At 30.4% G+C, this 13,219-nt stretch overlaps 1 protein-coding gene across 7 annotated transcripts in view; it reads right to left on the bottom strand.

Moving 5' to 3' along the window:
- The window catches only part of EFCAB7 (EF-hand calcium binding domain 7), a 55,726-nt gene that overhangs the window by 40,877 nt on the left and 1,630 nt on the right, over positions 1 to 13,219 (bottom strand). For 5 of the 7 annotated variants that reach the window (XR_008997026.1, XM_057500279.1, XM_057500274.1 and 2 more), the window contains exons 2-6: positions 12,530 to 12,717; positions 8,891 to 9,102; positions 8,200 to 8,286; positions 7,440 to 7,632; positions 6,914 to 7,035 (exon numbers count right to left, since the gene is read on the bottom strand). Coding sequence is in view for 6 of the 7 variants with exons in the window: in XM_057500279.1 (XP_057356262.1) it covers positions 6,914 to 7,035; positions 7,440 to 7,632; positions 8,200 to 8,286; positions 8,891 to 9,102; positions 12,530 to 12,716 (801 nt within the window). In the remaining variant the exon portion in view is untranslated. The remainder of the gene's footprint in view (positions 1 to 6,913; positions 7,036 to 7,439; positions 7,633 to 8,199; positions 8,287 to 8,890; positions 9,103 to 12,529; positions 12,718 to 13,219) is intronic. The other 2 variants (XM_057500276.1, XM_057500277.1) reach the window with 1 other exon arrangement.

Genomic DNA, 13,219 nt, shown 5'->3' with positions numbered 1-13,219 from the left:
ATTCCACTTCTGGGCATATACCCAAAAGAACTGAAAGCAAAGACTCAAAGAGATATTTGACACTCATTTTCAGAGCAGCCTTGTTTACAGAGCCAAAAGGTGGAAAGAATCCAAATGTCCACGATAAATGTATAGTGTGGTATATGCATACAATGGGACAGTATTCAGCCTTAAAAAAGAAATTCTGACACATGCTGCATAAGGATGAACCTTGAGGACATTTCACCAAGTGAAATAAGCCAGATGAAAAAGGACAAATATTATATGATTGCACTTACATGAGGTACCTAGATTAGTTAAATTCAGAGATAAAGTAGAATGGTGGTTTCCAGGAGCTCAGGGGATGGGGAAATGGGGAGTTATTGTTTAATGGGTAAAGAGTTTCCATTGGAGATGATGAAAAAGTTCTGGAGATGGATGGTGGTGATGATTAACAACAATGTGAATGTATTAAATGCCACAGAACCATACACTTAAAAATGGTTAAAATGGTAAATTTTATATTATGTACGTTTTTCAATAACAAAATTTGCTTAGCAGGATTCAAAATTTCAATTGAACAGGTTCTACAATTACCCATTGAATTGGTATACCATTACTTAGTTATTTCCAAAATGTTGGCTGTTTGGTCACTTCCAATTTCTCAGCACTATACATAATGCTAAAATGAATACAGTTTTGTCTAAATGCTTTTCTTCTTATGAGTAATATCTTTCAGAACTTCTAGGCAAGAAGTTATGTATGTATTATTTTAAGGTTAGTGATGTGTCCTCATATTGCTTTGTAAAACGTTGAGGCAATTTTACAATACCACCAGTGGTGCACAATATAGTAATTTTGCCATTACCATAACTTGGTCAGTAGTGTCATCATTAAAAAAAATTGTGTGGTGGTGGAGGATGATTTCTTAAGCAAAGTATGGGGATATAAAATATTCATTATTGTATTTCATATATTTTATATATGTTAATTGTAATGAGTTTTACATTAATTATTAATATAATAAAAAGATGTAATAAATAAAAGATTGCATAATAATTTTTGCATTAGTTTGAATTTTTCTGATTATAAGAAGGTTGAACAATTCCCCATCATATTTATTATTTCTGTCTTCTTTTGTTTGAACTGCCTATTCATCCCTTCTTCTCTATAGATCTATTGCACACTTAGTATTTTTCTTATGTATTTTAACAAATTGCTTTGACTATTTTGTATATTGACCACCCTTTGAAGTTTTGATGAATGTGTTTTCTCTGTCCTCCTATTTTAGTTTAGTTTTTGTTTTTCAACTTATTTAAGTTTATTATTTTTATATTCATCTTTTCTTGGAGATTTCTTCTTAAACTGAATTTTAAGAAATAACCATTATTGCTGAACTCAGGCTTTCAGTCAGTCATTAATCATAGATATTGTCACACCTTTGGGCTATAAAAGATATGTGTACTTTTAATTCTAAGAAATTAAATGTGACCTTAAATTATTGGAATTTATCTTCATAAGTATATTGCCCATGACAGAAACAAGTCATTATATATGATAGTTCAATAACACCCCTATGAGGCAATATGGGGTAGAGATAAATTAGTCATTTTAATAAAAAGAAATTGAGATACCCAGAGGTTATACGGTTCAGAGTTTTGCAAGGTGTTTGTAGAAATATTAGGTCTAGAACCTAAGATTTTTGGATCAATGCTTTTACCACTAGGTCATGTATATGAAAGAAAATACACTCAGGGTACTAAATTGACAAATTTTATAACACAATGAAGTTCAAACTTAGGCTTGAACTAAAAGTTCAAGTTCAGCTATTAATGGTGAGTAGGAATGTGTACAGACTTTCACTGGCTTCCTTGTAAATCACTTGGATGGGAATACGTTATGGACTAACAACAGATGCTGACATTACCTCAAAGACAGCTGGTCTTAATATAATCAGCATGACCTTGGACAATGATGACTGTTACAGAGAAGAAAGGAAAGGTGTACTCATATGGTATTTAGACAAGTTACTCTTTGAGAAAATTTGAACTAAGACTAAGACTCCAGCCTCAAACAGAAAACATTTAAAATATTTTCCTTTCAATCAATTTTGACTAAGCAATATCAGATGGCATTTCATCTATTTTATGAATGTATTTTTTATATTTACCCAAAGGAAATGGTAAGGGATAGTATCTAATTTAGAATTACAAATTACTAAAGGTAGAAGTCTTAAAAAGCAATCCAGTCCAGACCTTTCTTTAGATTGATGAAAGTCTAAAAAATAAAGTGACATGCTTGTAACAATTCTCATTGATTGCAGTACCATAGCTAGAAACTAGGTCTCCTTACTTTCTCTCCAAACTACCAGCTATATTCAACAATGATCTTCTTCACACTTAAATATCTACCATGAGTTTTAAAAAAGCTAGTATTTAAAGAAACTTCATTCTTATGAAATTATTATAATAAAGTATGATATAGCACTATCATTTGGAATTTATACATTGAAGTATTATGGTAAACAATTACTTGGTTTTCTTTTTAAAAATTGTAGATTTTAGTAGCTGGAGAATTTCCTAAATTTGTATTGTAATCATGGGAGTAGCAGCCCCCACCACACCCCAAGTTTTAAAAAATGTTAAATGAAACTAAAAAATAATGCACTTTCCCTGGTACACTGTTAGTGAGCATACAGGAGATGCCTTTATAAAATTTGGCTGGCAAGTGAGTTAAGCATTTTCATTGGCAGCCTTTCCTTAGTTCCAGTTCTAGGAAAAGTACAGGTAGAAAGGAATTTACAAGTTTCCTTGGAAATATAGCCAAGCTGCATGCTACCATACATGGTTAAAAAACCTGGAAAATGATAGGAAAAGCTATTATAGAACAGAAGTAGGACAAATGCCACATTATTTATATCAAGCAAACTTCAATATAATAATGATATTATTTTGAATACTAAATACCATTACTAGGAGAATTCATAGCTCTCCTGTTTAAAAGGAAACAAGCACATTCTTAAGATCTGGGACTTATAAGACACACAATGTTTATTCAACCTAAATTTCCTTTAAAACAAACAGACTTTCAATCACACAAAACCTTTTCTCTAGGACCTAGACTAAAATGTTATGAATTAAAAGAAAAAAGTACTGACAAATTGGGTGGCTCATTCAAATAAATCAATTTGAAAGGATTATAGATTAACTTGATGGTTTGAATATTATGATAAAAATGGAAGAAGGTTGAGTTTTTAAAAAATTTAGAATAATGGAGTAAGAAATTCCATATATGATATAATTTTTGACAATATAAAACAGGAATAAAATAGTAGCTTGTAATTCTAACATAGGGCATTAGGTGGTGCTATATTCTACCAATTCAGGTAAATTCCTATAAAAGGAAAACTGTTAATTCATTTATCTGTCATACACAAATTTTATTTTCATTCACAATCTATAAGGAAATATTGAACATCAAAAATTAAAACTAGCAATGTTAAAAATTTAGCTATCAAAAAACTTGTAAGAGTAAAGCTACATTTTTCTTAGACTCCTGTAGAGAACATAATTTGTTTTGACATAAAATTTCATATTATTAAAGTTTTAGGTGAGGTAGAATTATTAAAGCAGTAGATCTACTATAGACTTAGAGGAGGAACTTATATATCATTATCATTATCATCATCACTGTCGTTTTGTATAAAGACATCCTATTTAAATAACCTATTAGAAAGTTATTTGGTTTTCATTAGGTAAACAGTTTTTGAACTTTTTGTTATTAAAGAAGCATAAACTGTACATACTTGAAAATAAATGGTTAAATAGATTATTTTTAAAGGGAAAAATTGGTAACTTGTCAACTTTTCAATTGAAGGGCCTGAATTACAGGAGGGAAATAAGACCCTTTTAGGGATTATACATATATTATTCTCTATAGACCAAAAAAAAGGTACTGTGTCACTATTCTTTTTTTTAATCATGAATTCTATCCATTTGCTATCCATTGAAATGATAAGACATTTAAGTGACAAGTTGAATTGATCAACCTTTTGAAAATAGAAGAAACTATTGGAACAATAGAAAAGTTTTCACAAAAATTGTTAGACCACTATTTCAAGGTTAAAATGTTTATATTTGTATTGTTTTATACACATAGACATATATGTGTTGCACAATATATTCGTATCATACATATACATAGAAATATGTGTAAAACATATGTAGGCATATTCTAACTAGGAGTCTGGATATGGGAAATATTGAGTCTAGAGTTTACAACGGATAGTTTGGGGCTTTCTCTAATTCTAGTCACGATTGTCAATTAAAGCTATTCCTATCTCAAAGAAAAATTTCTGACACTCCTTGTGTATTACAAAAACCTAAGCAAGTGGAAAGAATTCAGGATTAAAAAAGGATAGTGATACAGTACCTTATTTTGGTTTACAGAGAGTAATACATGTATAGTCCCTCATTATAAGGGTCTTATTTTCCTCATGTAATTCAGATCCTTTACCAATTGTGTGGATTTATGGCTTAAAATCTGGCTTATGCATACCCCATTACAACAATTTTCTAATTTCTGAAAAGACCCTTCTTCTCTGTCTCAATTCCCTACTTTCTTATTCCACATGAAATTGAAATACTCAAATTTGTTTAAAATAGATTCAAAGTATTTGAAGAAAATTAATTTAACAATTCTTTTAGTAACTTATCCTATCAATCTATATTAAAACAAGTTATACAATAACTATATTTATAACCAAGTAATTCTCAGAGTCATTATGAAATTTAAGAAATATATAAAATGCAAAGAACTGAATCCTGCTGAATAACAAAAGGATCATGGGTTTTTAAAAAATCAGTTCAGCTCATCTAAGAAATATCAGATAGTTAAACAATAGTGGGCAATGCTGAGATCAGAAATAGGATATAAAAAGTCAGGTAAGTAGTATGAAGTCTATGAAGTATTTCCAAAAGACATTAAATTTTATATCAAAGTCACAGAATTTAAAAGTTGACAGTATGTCATCTTCTTTTAATCATTAAATTCTCTTAGTACCTTTTACCTAATTTCCAGTTATCATCACCACCATTCCCTGCTCTCGATAGCTTGGATGCAAAATTTAAGTAGTCTTTTGTTATACAATCACCATGGCCTACAGACTAATTTTGGCTTCGGCGGCCGTTAGATCTGCCCCTTCTTTACTATGTTCAGGTACTACCCTAGGCCTAGCTGTCGTAGCTTTATACATGGATAAGTCTATCAGCCTCTCAGATAGTCTCCCTAATTTGAGGTCTCCATACACAATATACAATAGTAGAATAACTTTTCTGAAACTAAACTTTCATCATGTGATTCCCATATAAAGACCTATAGTCATTTCTTAGTTCTATAATAATATTAACAACACTAGTATTTATTGACATAACTATGATTATTGTCCACAGCACACTGCTAAATGCTTTATATGTGCTAAATAATTCAAATCTTTCAAAAACATACTAAATATAATTATTCCCAATTTATAGATATGGAAACTCAGAATGGCTGCAGACTAATTTACCAAAGGTTACAAATTATTAAGCTAAGATTCAAGCACAGGTCTCTAATCCCAAATTCTTAAGCTCTTAGCACCTAGAATAGTACTTTGCACAGAGTAATTATTCAATAAATACTTCTTGAATAAATGAAATAGTATGCCACACTATCTTGGTATATTGTTAAAAAGCAAATGAAAATTATTTTTTAATCCAAGGCGCACATTTTACACTGAGAAAATAGCTGGCATACATTACCTTTTTACTAAATATTTGTTGAGCTGAACTACATTAAAGGAATTGTATTGGTATGGTCCCATTTAACAAGAGCATGACACTGAGTAAAAGTCTTACTATGGTCTTAATATAATATTAGTACATATTAGTTAAATATAATATTAGTATATATATTAATATATATTAGTATTTATCTCTGTGCTGGCTAAAATTATGTCTACTTACACTTTTTTATCAGATAAACCACAATTACTTAACTAAGTTAATTTTATTAGCATTTAATTTAGTTGCAAAATACAAAGGAGCTTCCACTGGTGGAAAACAATATTGCTGGAACACTAAATATTGTACATGAACATGTTGGACATGAACACCAAATTGCTTAGGGTATATAGATTCCTAAAACAGTCGGAACGGAATTCCTTGGAGATAATATTTTAAAATTTTAATATAGAACAAATGTCACTGTCTAGCAATTTAAAGATATAAGGGACTTCAGAGTTCAATAACAAATACAGAGTTGTTATTTGAAACAAAAATGTAGCTCTTGAGAACAATCAGTTCAGTTTTCTAACAGCAGTTATAGTATGTGGTCATAACCATTTTTCCCCCTTTTACAGAGGTCTCTAGGTACACATTTTTAATGTATCCTAGCAGTTTCTAGTTAATGTTTTATATTTCTGTAGCTATTATTTTCTGTTGAAAGAAAACTAGTAAAGGTTGAGTCTAGAAAGGGAAAACAAAAGAAGAAGATCAATATTAACACTCTACAAATATTGACTTAGCAAAGTGACTTTGTTGTCTTTCATAGGAATTGATATTGAATGAATGATTTATTTATAAGAAACACCTATGGAAAGTATTTATTAAACAAAACAAAAAAATGCTTGGCAAAGTACATAATTAGATAATATACTCATCAAGTTAGAAAACTTAAGAGCATCATTTTCAAACTAAAGACCTTTTAATAATATACTCTTAGTCACTTAAAAAGTGTTACAATTGGCTTCTAAGTAGAAATGCTGCAATCCACAGAAAAACCTCAAAGAATTACTTCATAACTTTACTGGTTCTCTGTAAACACCAAATAGTTATTAATAAACAATACCAATTTTATTTTCAGAAAAAGTCATATTTACTAATTTAAAATACTATACCTTTATTGAGTTAGGCTCAGTTAACTTTGAGTTTTGGTTACTATTAGCACTCATGGTAATTGTGAAGGAAACTGACGTTTTGAATTTCCTAGTTGTTGTCAGTAAAGAACTCCTGGTGTCACCTGTAACAAATAATAGTTATTTGGTTAGAAAACACTGTGTAGTATAAAAGGTGTGTGTGTTAATTTCATTCTCTTTGTTCCTCCTATTGAAATAAAATCCAAAGTTTCATATTTATCAGGCTTTAATGATCCCTAATTTATGGGCTACTAATAAGATTCTTTATTTCAATGTCACTTTTTAGCCTGAAATTTTAGTTTTAATAAAATATAATGAATATAGCCAAGTCAAGTTCCATAATAAAATTTTACTTCAACAGATTTTTACAGCTTAGAGTCTAGAAACAGTAGCTAATAAAAGTTGGATTCTCATTTGTTTTATCACTGGTAAGTCAAGATAGAAGGAAAAACTTACTTGAATATGACCCTCCATCTTGATCAAGAAATTCTGTGTCAAAAGTAAATACCTTTACTTGAGAATATTTCCTGATCAGTTTTTCTTATGATTCTAGGCGATTTTGGTATTGGTAATGGGTCCCTTTCAGGAGACACTTCAATGTGGCTTCCAAACCGTTGACACCTCAATTTACTGTCAATCTCCAGTTTTTCTAGAGTAGTTTTAAGACATTGCTCATTGGTTGTCATATATAATTTACAAAACTATAGGAAATAAAAAAGTAGTCCAGTTGGTAAAACATTCAATCATACATTTGGGAGAAGGCAAATGCACATTAGTAGGCAATGGATAGACTGATGGAAGAATATATTTCCTAGTAAGCTAGGTTAGTCATGTTATTTTCTTGAATCAGACTGACCACCCTCAAGGGACCTAGTGAAATGTAGCCATGATTCAATGAGGTCATACTCTGAGAGAAAATAAAATGTTACACAAAGAGAGTTGATTTATTATTTTTTATAAGACATGTAGACTTCCATTTGTCCTAAATAATTTTTATGATTCTTCTACCCCAGAAAAGGCATATTTCTGAGGTGAGTCTCTATGTTTGCATGTGTCATGTGTATATGTCCATATGCATATATTTTAACATAGGTTGTATTATTTTTAACATAGATATCAGCTTACAATTGACTGAAGAGATTAAATTTCAAGTACAATTAGTACATAATATATTAAGTATTCCATTGTCAATATGAAAAAGATGTGCCCCTTTAAAACTATGTCTCCTACATAGTAAGCAAATTTACATTAATATGAGCATTATGTACCTTCATGTAGTCAAATCTGCCATCAGCATTTACATCAGCCAAATTTATTACGGCATTTACTTCTTCTTGAGTCATCTTCTCACCTCTCTGAAAAAACAAGATTTGTTTTGAAGCAACATGGTATCACTTTTTATGCATGTGGAAAGTGGAAATTCATTTTAATCTTTTCTACAAGTAAGTCTGAATAGATGGTTTCATTACAAATCTAAAAATGAATATTATGCAAGCAAGAATAAAACTGTTAGGTAAAATTTCACACTTTTCATTCAATTTTGTAGAAGTGTGCTGACTTTCAGTTTACTAAATTTTAATATATATCATATATCCAGTAATAACTACTATTGAATTAAGAGTAATGATATTTTCTCATATTGTAGCAAGAGACCAAAAGGATTCCTAATCCCATTTATACTTTGTTTCTCTTTTACTTATCACATATGACTGTATCAGTGATTTACAAAGAATTCTGGGCAGGAAATAGTTGCAAGGAAGCACAAGTAACTTTGCAACATGGGCTCAATTTTATACTTTATCTTTTATTACAAAGCACCTTCCACCAAGAAGGATCGTTAAGTACTTTATAAACCATACTACTTCACTTGCTAATGAAATAGTTATTTTAATGTGGACTTTGATAGCCAATGCTAGGTCCAAGTTGTTTTGCAAAATACGCATATTCTACAGACCTTACCTTTGTTAGAAGTTTAGAAAGGTCAGTGTGTAAAATAGAGCCCTCATCATTTACATCTAATTGCTTAAATGATTCCAGCAGTTCTGCTTTTGAAGTAGGTTTTTCCTTCCTTAAAATTATACAAAAATCATCAAAATTCAGTTTGGCAGTTTGAGGAGTCCAATACTTATTAATGGTCTTTTTGGATGGATTTCTTCCTGCATGCTGAAGAGCTGCCCAATAAAACAAGTATTATTTGTTATGGTAACAATTGGAATTGATATTTAAGTGTATTTTTTCTTGAAATCATTATATATTACAATACTATATAGGACTATACACATACCTTTGGTGTTGATAATCTAGTGCTATCAGTATGTGCGTGACTTTCAAAAATTAAAATGTGTATGTGTATATGTGTATGTGTGTGTGTGTGTGTGTGTGTATGTTACCAGCTAAAGATTCTTGACTTATTAATGCCAGAATTAAATAGATGTTTCCACAGTTGGTTCTCAACCTACATAGTTCAATTAACTGATAATATCTGATTCACTGAGAAAGAATGCCTAGAGGAAAAAAAAGTTAAAAACAACCATCCATTTAATTATTTTGAGACATAAGAATAACACAATAACATAAATTAGTACTTTTTAGCTTAATGAAATGAGAAAATCAATAGTTTGACAGTAATACTGTTAATAAGCAATGGTACCTAAAATACTCATCATTACTAGATACTAGAGCTTTGAGAACATTAATCATGTTCCAAGTATCAAAAAAATGCACAGAAAGTATCTACTCACAGTTATGGCCCTGCTAAAAATCAAGAATGTCAGCATACTTTGAGGAAAGACTATTTAGAGATGAATGGTCAAACTGTTTTTCATTTTTAACCAGAACATTTAAAAATTGTCCCATAACCAATTATTCATAAGAGATTCCTATTTTAAAAGCCATGTTCTTATACCTATGAAAGGCAAAGAATTATGATGCAAAAACGACTTTGTATATTTGCATATGTCATATCACACCAAAATATAATGGTTTTAAAGAATTTTAGATATTTTGTACAGTTGAATTGGAGTAACTTGGTAATTTTCAAATAAATCTCTGCATATTAAGACTTAATATCTAAAATGAACCAATGGTAAGTTTTCTAAGCACTATAGAAGGAATTATCAGCATTTTAAAAGGTATAACTGTCCTGATTTGTACCTCCAGCTTCTATTATAAAAGCTGCATTGGATATTTCCAACTATCTAGGTGAAATTTCACAAGCTCCATATATGTGAATGAACACTAAAAAAATTATATCCAAGATAATCTACTATTTAATGTAGTAAAGACTAATACATATAAAACAATTTAACTAAAGAAATACCTCAAGGAAATAGAAACCAGATCAGGGCACTAAATATAGACATTTGTGAGTGTGTTACATAGATCATTCATATATACAAGCATAAGGCAGTGTTCTTTTTTTTCCAGAGGTAAGAATTTCTTATTTCTTTGTAGAATTGCCACCTGTGGTTATGATTTATGGTAATAACATATTAGAAGTCCATAGACTAAGAGAAATGTTCCCATCCTCCAGATTATGCCAGTGCATCATACCTACAGAGCTTTAGCAAAAAAAGAGAAACAAGATCATCACCTAGCATAACTTTCAGAGTTAACAAAAGTTGTAGCTATAATTAATTGCCACCTTCCATTCAGCCAGAAAGCCTTTGTGAAATTTGTAGCAGTGGAGAAAATATAATTGCTCTATTTCTACAGGTTTATTTTGGATGTAGACAAAGGCCTTGATTACCATGCTGCCCCAGGAATAACAGATAAGTATCTTGCCTAGTATATAAAAAGACAATACATAATTCATCTGCTAAGAGAATCAGGAAAAAGGCATATGCGTTTTAGGGTTCCATTCCCCAGCCAAAGTTCACCCTTTAAAAACTGGGAGGACAAATAAGACCCAGATGAAGTTGTGGTTTGAAGTCACAAGTCCATTTGAAAGAAAATGCTATTTTCTGTCCAGCTTTGGGGAAATAGGTATGTAACTCCCACAAGTGGCAGCTCAGCATACACTTGTTGCTATTTCAATAACAAATTATCTTTTAAATGTAGTTAATTACAGAACTTTCTCAGAATAAAATTAATTATGCAAAAACATGTACTCAGTAAGCACACATTCCCATATCTAAGAAATAGATATAACTTAATAACTATTGACTTTAATCTCTGGTTTTAGAATTAGTGGGAGCCTTTTGAGTCTCATAACAGTTAAAACATTATATAACAATACGTGTTTAAAGGTTTATGCCACGATACTGATCTTTGCCAGGGTTTACTTTAAGCTTTGATACAACTCTGCAACACCTGTACTATTTCTGAGTTGGCAAAAAAGGACCTCTAAAGCTCTGGTAATGATAGTGTTCAATCTGACATTGAAATGGCATGTCAAAGCACATGTTATGTGCATAAGTGGCAGAAGGATATAGATGAAAGACAGTAGTAAGAAAGAGACTGATTCACACTAGTTTTTAAAAATTTAGATTATCTGAAATCAATCATTACAATGTTACAAAAAAATATTCCACCCTAAAACTAAAAGTGTATGTAACAAGGACAAGACAAACACTACATTATCTTCCCAGATAATTTTGTAAGACGCAGCACTTAGTATTACATATTCACTGATTCACAAACTTAAAGCCAGAGTAGTGGAAGGGATGTTAAATATTTAAATTGAGTAGATTCAGATCTCAGCCTATTTTCAAAAAAATAAAGAGAAAAAAATCTAAAATTATAGTTTATAATAAAATCAATATTTTAATCTTTTCAAGTTTCATATTCCTCAAAATGGATTTCTTCAAATAGAGGATCTTATTGCATATAAACTGAAGACATTGTTACAAACATGTCAGATTTTTTACCTAAGGAAATTGCTTTTATAGTTCGCAAAATAATTCAGTTTCTCTACTCATAAAGTCTATTAGTCTTAATGAAATTAGCCTAATAAAATGAGTATTCAGTGTTATCAGATATTGTTGTTAACCATTCTCTCACACAAAAGACCTACAAGTCACTTACATATCTGGAAATGACCAAATTCATTGGTTTGGGGGATATTTGCAGCAGAGAGTAATTTAAGATGAGATAATGAACAGAAGCAAAAAAATCCAAATAATCTCCACCCACATAAACCAAACTAAATCAAACAAAAACCAAAACCAGAATTCTTAATCTCTTAAAATTTCACTTCTTTGCTAATACTTCTCTTTTACAGTTATTCAAACCATTTTTATATAATCTTTACATTATCTCCAATATAGGTCACATTTAGGCTAGTGATTCAGATGCTAAAAGTGTTTTAATTCTATTATTATAAATCTTTAAGTATAAAAATGAGAATAAAAAATATTTTTAAGTAATCGATGGAAGCTTTAAAAATACTAACATAATTTGTGTAAACATTGAAAGTTTTATTTTGAAGCTCATAGAATATGTAACTATAAACAACGGCATAATATATAATGTAGTTCCACTGCTTAAGCTTCACTAAGAAATTGGGATGATTCAACAATGTAATTCTAATTCCAGTCTTTCTGATCTTTTAACTTTCAGTGAATAAGGCAAAATACTTAAAATTAAAAAAACTTTTACCTAAGTAAAGTTGATCTTTAGAAATGATGTTTTCTAAGCTGCTTTTGAAAACAGTTAAGTAGGCAGCTCTACAATTCTTATAAAATATCTCTTCTTCAGTTAGTGGACATTTCTTTGTTCGAGGACTCTCTGAAAGCACTGATTTCTGAATGGAGAAAGCTGCATCACTTTCGGGACTGATGGCCATTCTATTGGAAAATAATTTTAAATTTGTTTTAGTCAATGTTAATCCTTTAATATGCAAATGTTACCTTTCTTTTCAAAAGGGGAGAAAAAATCAAGACATTAGAGTTTTTGTAAATGGAAAAAAAAGACAAACATTATAATACGCAGAAGGTTGAATTGCCATATGTTAAGTGAGAATAAGCCAAATTTTAAAAAACAAAGCCAAAACAAAGATGACCATACAAAAGAAGAATCATGGACAATGGAAAAGCACACATCTATTCCCTCAAAACAAGAGGACAGTTATATAAGAGACTCTTCACTGGGTTGTCATGAGGATGAAATAAGTTAATACATGTGAAGCATATAGAACAGTGTTGGGCACATAGTAAGTGCTAATAAACTGTAGATAAAGTGAAACTCCACAATAATGAGAATTTGGATATGATGTGATTGGCATTCTTCTACAAAGCAGAATCAACCAGTCATTTCAGTAACATCTCAAAAGTGCAGTCCCACATTTAA

The sequence above is a fragment of the Manis pentadactyla genome, chromosome 4 (assembly GCF_030020395.1).
Source record: "Manis pentadactyla isolate mManPen7 chromosome 4, mManPen7.hap1, whole genome shotgun sequence".
Lineage (NCBI taxonomy): Eukaryota > Metazoa > Chordata > Mammalia > Pholidota > Manidae > Manis > Manis pentadactyla.
This window is presented reverse-complemented; position numbering and strand designations above follow the sequence as displayed.